Consider the following 11,220-nt stretch of genomic DNA (forward strand, 5'->3'; position numbering starts at 1 on the left):
AGCTCCTTGTATGACTGGCACTATGCTGGACCTGCTGTTGCCAAGATTAACAAACTCTTGCCTATCAGTCAGATAGGACTTGAACCACTGGAGGGCAGTGCCAGAGATACCCAGCATGTTCTCCATTCTGGACAGTAGAATGTCATGTCTGACAGTGCCAAATGCTGCACTGAGGTCTAACAGAATTAATATGCTGGTTTGTCCAGAGTCTGCTGCCACATGGTTCAGGCCTACTCTGTTTTATTGTAAATCGATGTTCATTGTAGCTTTAATGTAATAAATACTCCAAATTTAAGTATATTTTCTATGTTTTCAATCTCTTCCATAATTGTAGGGGAGATTTACAATCTAGCAAAAGTAAAAGTAATATTTACATATAAGAAATCCTTACAAAATGTTTTAATAAGCCACACAAATTGTAGTTCTTACCTTGGATTTGAGAAAATAAAGACAGACTAATTCAGTAAGTTAGCTACTTATACACACTGATTCAAGGAATCTTCCTTCACACTATTATAACAATGAACTGGATATACTATAATCTTTCTGTGCCACAGTTTCACTAAGGAGGGATTTTCAGCTGTAACAATTAAAAATGTTGCACTTGATGTTGAGGTGTGTGGGTTGCCAAAAGGTTAACAAACAAAACTTGGATTCAGGGTGGTCTGTGTGGAAGTGTTCTTTCCTTATTAGCAGTGCTAGAAGTTGGAGGCTTTTCAGGATACCTTGAAGATGTTTAACAATCTGGTGGGCTTGTGCTCAGCATCATAAGAAACTTTGGTTCTGGCAGTATTTAGTGTGTTTAGCTTTGAGGCTGGTGAGTTTCAAAGTGAGAAACTTTCTCTGAAAAGATGCAGGCATGAATGGAAGTTTTTTAGTAGCACTTTTTCTTGCAACAGGTGTTAACTCCTTACACATCAAAACACTTTACAAACATACATTTTGTATTTAATATTAATAATAATAATTCTTTGCATTATTATAGCACATTTCCCACAACTCAAAGCGCTCAGCAATTGCAGGTTAAGGACCTTGCTCTAGGGCCCAACAGAGAAGAGTCCCTTTTGGCAGTTATGGGATTCGAACCGGCAACCTTCCAGTTGCCAATGCAGATCCCTAGGCTCAGAGCCACCACTCCGCCCCAGTTCTCAATATTGTGCTAGTACGCACACAACACATTAGATAGTAGGCAGTGAAATGGTAAGACAAATAGACATATAGAGACAGGGGAAGATAAGGGGAACAAAACCAACCAAAACCATGATGGACAATTTATCCAGGACATTGGGATAAACCGTACTCTTTTCGAAAGAGGCCCAGAGATCTTTAACACTAGAATCCTTGAAGCCTACGAAAAAACTTGTAATCCTGGTCCACCTGTCCATCAGCGTCTTTTATAACAAATAACGATATACTGTATTATTTACCCTATACAACTCCAGGAACCTCGCACACAGATAAGGAGCATTGGCTTGAGCTGGGAGAGCTTTTTGCCCAAGTTGAGCTCCATCAAGGCAGGGGATTGGACAACAGGATGCTTGCTGCTTGTGCTGATTGATGCATTTACAAAACAAAAGATGGTAATGGAGAGGTGCGAAAGGTATTTAAGGTGGGCCGGGATTTAATTTTTTCGTAGGCTTCAGGGATTCTAGTGTTAATGACCACATAGAGTCAAGACCTCGGTTTTGTGTCTTATCCAAAAGACTGCACACACATCTACCTCACCAAATATCACCAAATAGCCTAACCTGCATGGTCTCCTGTCCAAGTACTGGCCTGGCTGGAACATGCTTAGCTTCAGGTAGATGACCTGTTTTGAAGTAAAGGTGGTATGGCTGCTGGACCGTAGGAAATTGGGGCATATCTTTAGGTTTCTGCTGCTGGATTATATGGCTGTTCATCCAGTACTCCATAATTTTTGTCTGTTCAATGCACAATGAATGAACCTGTTTGATAGTTGGTATTTTCTGATTCTGGCCTTTGTACTGGGAAACTTTTTGTTTAGCTTTTCAGGTTCTTGTCATTTGAAAAGTCTCTTTCTAACTCTATCTAGCTTGTTTTTCAAATTTTGACTTAAAAACCCAACAGGCCTCTCAGTTTTTATTTATTTATTTTTTTAATTGTTGCTCCTGCATTAAAATGTTTAAACATTCTGATTCTATTGATTGCCATTTGAATTGTTAGCATCAAGATTCATATATCCATCCATTCCCTGAAATTGCTTAATTTAGTTAAAGCAGCATTAGATGCATATCAAGACACAGCACCCTGGACAGAATGCCGTCTCAATACATAATACACCCATACATATATCTATTCTTATCCATACAAGGCTTTATTAGAGTGTTGACTTAATCCTGCATGACTTTGAGATGTGGGAGGAAAACTAAGTCAGTCAGTGTCCAACCCTCTATATCCTAACACAGGGTCAAGGGGGGTCTGCTGGAGCCAATCCCAGCCAGCACAGGGCGCAAGGCAGGAACAAATCCCAGGCAGGGCGCCAGTCCACCACAGGACACGCACACACATACACCACGCACACACTAGGGACAATTTAGGATCGCCAATGCACCTAATTTGCATGTCTTTGGACTGTGGTAGGAAACCGGAGGAAACCAACTTAGACACGGGGAGAACATGGAAACTTCACGCAGGGAGGACCAGGGAAGCGAACCCAGGTCTCCTAACTGCGAGGCAGCAGCGCTACTACCGCACCACTGTGCCACCTGGAAAACTAAGTATGAAGAGTATACCCTACGTAGGTACAGAAGAATGTGGAATGCCCACAGACATTGACCACAGTGGAAATCAAAACATTCCCTAAAATGGATTAACTTCCCCTGTGTTGTTTCTCCGATTCATCAAATCAATTTACATATTTGATACATTTTTGCCCTGCTAAGCAACGTATGATAGTTAAGCTTTAAATAGCACTAAATTAACTGAAATGTATGTTTTATATGGAGCATTTGGTGATGGATGCTATGAATTAAGTTCTCAGGAGTACAAATACTAACTAAATTTTCCTCTTCAGCCTCAAGCCGGTTTTAAATGCCTTGCTGAATAAGGGCTTCATGTCAGGGTCGGACATGAAAAAAGATGAGGTCATCTGTGACGTCTGTTGGGGATTTGTGCTTGAATTGTTGCATTTTTCTATTTTCCATTAATGAAATTGATTTTGACAAAGATTATGTTAAAATTGTTAAAATGTTGAATTATTTTCTAAAGTTTTTAAAATATAATAAGATATTTCTACTTAGGCTGCATAATGAAGTAAGTAATGAGATAGCATGTGGAAGACATGAGCAGTTCAGTTCACCATGCCGCAGGAAAAAATAGCACTAGAAGCTGTGCCAATTATAGAGTGCATAGTGACCTAATCTAGAGTTGTTGAAATCTAAAGGAAACTACCAATATGTATTCAAAGCAGAAACCATAAGAATTTTCAAAAGTATCTGGATATACAATGTTGGAGCAGTTTTTATAAAACTAAATAAGATTGATAGACTAAATGGTTTTAACTTCTTTATCAAACTTCTCTTCTAACCTATATTTTCTAAGTGAATATCAGTATTTGTTTTCATTTTCATACATTTTAAAGATTGGGTGAGTCTGATTTAAAGTATGGATAAAATTAGGTAGTCAGATTTTTTTTTTTCTCCTGCAACCCTTTCAGCCATGCTGCTTCTGCATAATGTGGTGTTTAATTATGGTAGAATCCCCTGTATAATGAGGGTACCTACTTTTAAGTAAAATGGTAATTTGATAATTTTTTAGAAAGTCTTGGAAATGTGGAGCCATTACAAAACTGTTCACTTTGTACTGTTTTAAATAATTTTTCCAGTTGTTCTAAGGAAAGCAAAACATATGTGCTGCTTATCGTTACATTATAGTATCTGTGGGTAGATTTTTTTTAGAAATGGTTTGTATTTGAATAATTAATCCGTAACATCTTTTCTGGATTTTGAATTATAGTATTATACATGAAATTCTGTTGGTGTCAATTTCAGCTTCATTTAGTTCACTGGAATGCTGCGAAATATACTAAATTTGAAGAAGCTATTATGGAGAGCAATGGTTTGGCAGTCTTAGCTGTTTTTTTGAAGGTATGCATTTATTTATAATTTAAATTGTATTATGTTTGAAATACATATTTTACATTTACACAATAATGCAAATGTAGGCCTATGAGGGTTTGAAGCAATGAAACTGACACGAGCTGAATGTAAAATAATAAGCACCTTACTCCATTGAGACATAATATATTTTGATGTCAAGTTCCAAAAAAAGGCTACTGAGGTGTATTCTAGAACTTCATAATTTTTATTCCTTATTGAATTCCTGGCTGATTGACAGTGCAGATCCCCTTTAGAGACACGGCCATTCATCAGAATTGGGGGAAGCTTCTCTTTTTCAAGAATGGATGGAGGAAGATTTACAGAGCTTCCTCCCCGGAGAGTCATGGGCAATTATCAGAGTTGTGGTAATCAAGAACAATCATCATAAGCAATGCCAATTGCTTGATCAACCCTTGTCCTTTGTTATTAATGGCATACTCTTGCAGCTTCTTGTGGCATGACAGCTACAGCCATTACAATAGGACAAACGAGAGTGTATTTTTGTAGATTTCTTTTACAGTGTGTAGCAGATAGAGGCGTGGTCCACCTCTAACACCCTCAGGTACCACTCCAAACACCAGGTAAAAAGTCCACAGTTATTATTTATTATAATAACAATGTGCACCAAGCACTCTGCACTCATAAATCACAAAACCACACTACAATATTCTCTCCTCCTCGCCCAGACACTTCGCCCTCCTACCTCCCAGCTCAGCTCAGTGTCTGGACTGGCCCATAGTCCTTTTATAGCCCCTGACCCGGAGGTGTTCCTGCCCAATCAGTCCATAGTTCCTTATTCCTTCTGGGTCAGGGTAAACAGTCCTTTTCTTCAACCCGGGAGCACGTCGTTTCTTCCTGTCGCGTGACCATGACGCACTCCCGGGTCATAGGGCACATAAGAGCCTACGAGCCCCCCTACAGCGACGCCTGGTGGCCCCCAAGGTATCCAGCAGGGCTGTGTATAAACACTACATAGTCCATGATGCCCTGCTGGAATTTGGAGTATGATCATGCTGTCAGGAGAGCTCCTCCTGGTGGCCTGGGGGTGAGGGCCGGAGTAAAATGCCGGCAATCCACCACAAGTGCTTTAAAGCTTAGGTGGAATTGGAGGTAACTTTATTCACATATTTCTAAAGTGAATAATAGAGTATTATAAGGAATATTTGAATTTGCAGTATATTATAATCATATTTATTATATTATAGGATTAACAGAATTGGGTCTTTAAATGTTTTAAAATGTTATATTATTGCAGGTTGGAAAGAGGCACGAGGGGCTGCAGAAGTTGGTGGATGCATTGCCTGCTGTTAGACACAAAGTAAGATGACAATGAAGACATATGGAAATGAAAAGTACATATCTGCTCAGTGTAAAATAGCATTTACTATAATGTAAAAACTAAAAAAAAGCAGACTATTAAATAAATACACCTTTGACAGCTTTTGAGCTTTTAGACATAGATTACATTCAGAATGCAAGTGTTCCTTTTAGATTATTTTTGAGATTCAGACACAAGGCATTCTTTTGCATCAGCTGTACTTATGCTTAACTATACAGAAAATTTCTTTCGATAAAATATTTTTATGTGCTGTTAACACCAGATTATATTTTAAAACGGGTGGCAAGAACAACAGTATTTTATTTATTCAGTACATGTCATCTTTAGTAAATTTTCACCCTAGCGAAAAGGAATTTGTATGCACATTATAAAGAGTAGGGTATTCTTGATAATTTTGTTACAAAAATCTGTTTATCTTAAACCATTATACGGTTCTAGGAGAATTTAAAGTATTTTGTTAAATATAAATTTGTGTGTTGTATACTCCGATGCTTGTTCCTTTTTTCAGGATAGTGTTGTAGAATTCACAAACTTCGACCCGACCTGCATGTTGCCTACTTGCCCTGATTACTGGACATATGAGGGATCGCTTACTACCCCACCACTGACAGAGTCTGTTTCTTGGATTATCAAAAAAAGACCAATAGAAGTCAGTCATGATCAGGTTGGTGATGCTGGTGCTTTTTCAGTTCCATTAGGGCAGACAGTAATTACTTGCAATATGTCTGTTTTTTTTCCCCCGTTAAGTTTCCCAATGTTTAAAGCTTTTCCATAGTATTGACAGGAGTCAAATGGAGATTATCTTGACAAAGAAATAAAATAAGTGAGATTGTACCTTTCTACTTTTAGATGGACAATATTTGAGTATAGTATATTTTTCATTAAAATTAGATGTGTTTTAATACTGAAAGTTTAATATTATTATTTCTTCTCCATACTATTATCTTTAATTTCCTTGTAAGATAAATGGAAGAAAGGAACAGAAACAATTTATTGGTAGTATTCTAAGAATTATGTATATGTGGTAAAATACGTGGGTGAGGGTGACATTCTGAACTTCTGTTTTTTTATATTTTTACTATGGTTTGAAGTGCCCAAAATATTTATAGGCCTTCTCCAAATCCTATGAAAAATTCTGATTTGGTAAGAAGTTATTTTGGAAATTGGTTTAAATTCTTACATTTTCAATGTAAGACTCTGGAGGAGAGCTGAGACAGGGCATTCCTGAAGGACTTCCTAGCCAGGGGAAGACAGTCCAGACTGTAGATGGAAAAAGAGGAGATAAAGTAATTTTTCTTTAAGAGTTCTGCATCCACTGGAATTATCATTTGTGGATGTAGGTCTAAACAAAGAAGAAGGATAGATCCTGTTGAAGTTAAAATTAGATAGACATGTATTTCAGGTCAGGAATGAATTTGAAGGCAGCAAGGAATTTTTCAAGAAAATGGACTGTCTGTGAGCTCCAATAATAGTAAATTCATCTCAACTTTCAAAAAATTATTTTGTTAAGTCTTCAGAAGTTTCTTCAGTAATCATTAATATTTTCCATCAATTCTAAATAGACACAGAGTTCAAATACGGTAAAGGCTTTTTGACAGAACACTCTGTAATTTCTTTGCTGCTTGTGAGGTTGCAAGCAAAAGTGAAAAATCCTTTGTCTATTCTGCTCCAGGCTATTTTGATAAATTTTATTAATAAAGTAAATCATTAAACAGGGTTGTCAACTTAAATATTTAGATTTGTCAGGAAAAAGCCAACTTTTACTTAGTATAGCATTCAAAGGAAAACTGTTATGTGTCCGTACTGTGTTACCGGAGTTAACATCCATTGTTGAAGTAACTGTCTCAGTTCTAAGAGAATTTCACAGGATCATCAAAAACATTAATGATGTGTTAATGATGTATAATTTTAAATTTACAGTACATCAGTTATTATTTATATAGTATTTTTTACATATTAAAAGACCAATAGAATCAAGTATTTGAAGGAAAACTGCTTGAGTCAGTTTAAGGGTATACGGGAGAATAATTAAATTTTCAATTGTGAAAAGGACAGCCAATGCATTTTTTTTAATTGTAGGTATGTTACTATTTTGGAGACAGAAAACAGCTACTAATGTAAAATTAAGATTAAAGTTACTGGAAGTTTGATATCAAAATATTGTGCATATTCTTCTGAGTTATAGTTTACGGCACTGTTTATCTTGTTTTTGATCAAACTGCAAAAGCAAATATACATGGCTTTTAGTCTATGTGCAGTCAAATTTATTTTAGGCTATCATGTTACCTTAAAACTTGGGCTGTCAGTTTAAGCACCACTGGTTATTTTGTTTTCAAGTTTTAAAAACAATTGCTATATATGTAGATGTCACCAATAACAGCAATATTATTGCCTTCTGGTGAAAAGTAACAAAACTAGTTTCAAGAATCTGTGTGGTTTATGGAAGGTTCAAGTGGGAATGACCGCTAACTACATTAACTCAATGAGGATAGGCATTATCAAACAGAATAGATGATGTCTGTATAAAGCAGTGGTCCTCAATCACGGTCCTGAAGGGCCGCAGTGGCTGCAGGTTTTTGCTCCAGCCCAACTGCTTAAAACGAAGCACTTATTGCTCAATTAACACTTCTGCTTCACTTCAGTTGTCTCGCATGTTAAGATTTTGAACCCTTATTGCTTATTTTAGTCTTAAACAGCTGTATTCTTGGTTTTTAATTGCTCCTAATTAGCAATAACATGCAAATGACAAAAGAGACCAGCATTTCTCCATTTAGCTTGTTACCATTTACACCTGTGTGTATTTATCATGCACTATTGGGTTTAATTAAATACTGGAAGGACTGAGAATTACTTATCCATTTTAGCTTTCAAATCATTTGGATGATATCCTTAGAAAGGGGGGAAAAAAATTAGGATGTGAGAATTACCTGACATAGCAGAGTTAAAGCACTAAAAAGCCATGAAATTAAATTATTGGCAAAAATTGCTTTCTAATTAAGCAACCAGGTTAGAACAAAAACCTGCAGCCACTGCGGTCTTCCAGGACTGTGATTGAGGACCCTTGGTATAAAGCATATACCTGTATTAATTAACCCAGTTCACATAGTAGAAACTAAAAGGTTTGCAAATTAGAATCGGAAATCTTTTTAAAACCTTACTAACATTACAGTAATTAAACCTGCTTGACTCTGTTACCACAACATTCTTGGTAAATAAAGAATAAGATGCAGAAATCTGAACTCCCCATAAACAACCATGTACTTCATGGTTCTTCATGCATGAATTTTCAGTTTTATTTATGATTTTTCATGTAAGTGTTTATGCAGTTACTTGAAGCATATTTCTTGTATTTAAACTATTCATTTTTGACATCCTGTACCTTGACTGAGAGCTTTTCTTAAGATGAATTTCTTACTGTCTCATTTGCAGTTGGCAGTATTTAGAAGTCTGCTCTTCACATCTGCAGATGAGCAAGAACAAAAGAGCATGGTTAATAACTTTCGTCCACAGCAACCACTTATGAACCGCACTGTGCGCTCCTCCTTTTCACCCTTCCTGGCGAAGATGACCAACAGTGAAGTAGAATCTGTTCACTTAGGTCGTCGATCAAAACAGTGAACCAACACAAAGGCTACTGTATGAGCACAATTTGGGTAGTGCAATAACATTTGGTTTCCATATTAGATTTGGGAGCTCCTGGTTTTTTCTGGCACAGAGGTGTGAAATGTCAAATTACACTGACACAGAAAGGGTTTGTAGTTGGAATTTTTTTTTCACTTGTAATATCAAATTTAAAGTCATGTTGTGATTGAATTACAAATGAATTCAAACAGATTTTAAGATTCCTTTCAAGGAGATGTCCATGTTATGTACTATGTTCATGTTGTTAAAATGTCTGAATGTTTTAAGAATAAAATTGTAGTAAATACAAAAATGGTATGAAGGAAGCTATCGAAAATGGTAAGCTTATGACATCCTTAAATGTACTTCAATAGCATTTCTTCACTTATGTAGACTATTAATTTCACTACCTTAAAATATTTACTGACAAAATCAGTTTGTGTTTTTAGCTTTTGGATGTCTTTAGTTCATGAAAAAGAACAGTTTTCAGAAATGTAATTCTGCATAACATAGTCTTAATCCATGGGAAACTCTTGGGAATAAACTGTTCACAAGATGGTGGCTAAGAAATCTTCCATATCCATATAAGGGACATATTGTCACATTTTATGGTTTTGTTCATGTGTATGGTTAATTTCTTTCAAGGGTAAGCTTTGTCATTTTATTTATAAAAGCCCTTGTAAAATTGCATTCCATAAAAACATTTTTTTTAAAGTCCACCATTTATAGACCCTATCTTACAAATAGTACAGCAAATTGAGGTCAGTTTCACTTGAGTAGGGCCTTGGATAGAACTGTTAGTAATTATTATCACTAGAGATTGAAATAGGTTGGCATGAAAAAGGTTTTGCTTAGCAACTGTTTGGCATAGGCTGTTTTTTATTTGTGTTATATCTGATGATACTGTAAGACATTTCATTTCACCTGGCTTTTGACCCAAAATGGAAAGCACAATGGTTCTCTTTGTTTACATAATTTGTTACATAAGTGTCCTTAATTTTTATAAATTGCACCTCCCTTTTGAGAATCATGGTGGGCATTTCAAAATAATTTTCAAGTAACTCTGTAACCCTAGCAAACAGTTATGTGAAATTTCTTGTTTACTGAACACTAATTATGCTTGGAACTTTTATTACAGCAGTGCAGTTCTTAAATATTTTAAAAGAATACCTTATTAAAGAAGTGCCCTTATCAAGATGTAAAGTTAAGTAGTTATGACTGCATTTCACTCCATTTTTTTTGTAATAATTTTTCATATAATGCAATGTGTAGTTCTATTTTTAATCAAAATGTACCATATATTCAATTGTATATTTTAATTAAAATTAATTTATTTGGCTTTGAAATAGGATTACTTGGAAAAATATGAACTTATGGTATGTTATTGTAGTAGTAACAAAATACATTTTTAATCATTTGTATTTGAGTATTAATAACAGATGTATTTTTTGAGATATACTTCTAAAATTACAGACTAATTGTTAACTGTAAAATTTATTTGAAGGCCTTTAATCTGTCTCTTTGCTGCTGATTTTTTTTTTTTTTTTGTTCCTTTTTGTTTTTTATATACTGTTATCTGATATACATTTGCTGTATACATGTAAAGTCAAAAAAGATTAAATGGGATCTTACTAAACATTAACTTTGATTCTTTTTGGTGGGTATGTGTTGATAGTGTAATTTGTGTGGAAAGACAACTAAGGTTGATAAAGATGCTGGATATGATCCAAGCTTCTTTTTGCTGAGAGAATGCTCAGAATTTACTTGGCTTTGCTCATTCACATGACAGGGCAACCCAGTAATTTCCAAGACAGATTGTAATCTATCCATCCATCCATCCATTTTCCAACCCGCTGAATCCGAACACAGGGTCACGGGGGTCTGCTGGAGCCAATCCGAGCCAACACAGGGCACAAGGCAGGATCCAATCCTGGGCAGGGTGCCAACAAAACAAAATCAGGCCTGAATATAATTGAAAATCTGTGGTGTGAGTTAAAGAGAGCTGTCCATGCTCGGAAGCCATCAAACCTGAATGAACTAGAGATGTTTTGTAAAGAGGAATGGTCCAAAATACCTTCAACCACAATCCAGACTCTCATTGGAACCTACAGGAAGCGTTTAGAGGCTGTAATTTCTGAAAAA

General features: G+C 35.9%; 1 protein-coding gene across 1 annotated transcript in view; it reads left to right on the forward strand.

The window, feature by feature from the left end:
* ca5a (carbonic anhydrase Va) overlaps positions 1-10,972 on the forward strand; it is a 33,977-nt gene extending 23,005 nt beyond the window's left edge. The window contains exons 4-7 of the mRNA XM_039763528.1: positions 4,011-4,106; positions 5,374-5,436; positions 5,966-6,121; positions 8,887-10,972. Of these exons, the coding sequence (XP_039619462.1) occupies positions 4,011-4,106; positions 5,374-5,436; positions 5,966-6,121; positions 8,887-9,075 (504 nt within the window). The 3' untranslated portion in view covers positions 9,076-10,972. The remainder of the gene's footprint in view (positions 1-4,010; positions 4,107-5,373; positions 5,437-5,965; positions 6,122-8,886) is intronic.
* The last annotated feature ends 248 nt before the right edge of the window (positions 10,973-11,220 follow it).

The sequence above is a fragment of the Polypterus senegalus genome, chromosome 9 (assembly GCF_016835505.1).
Source record: "Polypterus senegalus isolate Bchr_013 chromosome 9, ASM1683550v1, whole genome shotgun sequence".
In the NCBI taxonomy this organism is placed as follows: Eukaryota; Metazoa; Chordata; class Cladistia; order Polypteriformes; family Polypteridae; genus Polypterus; species Polypterus senegalus.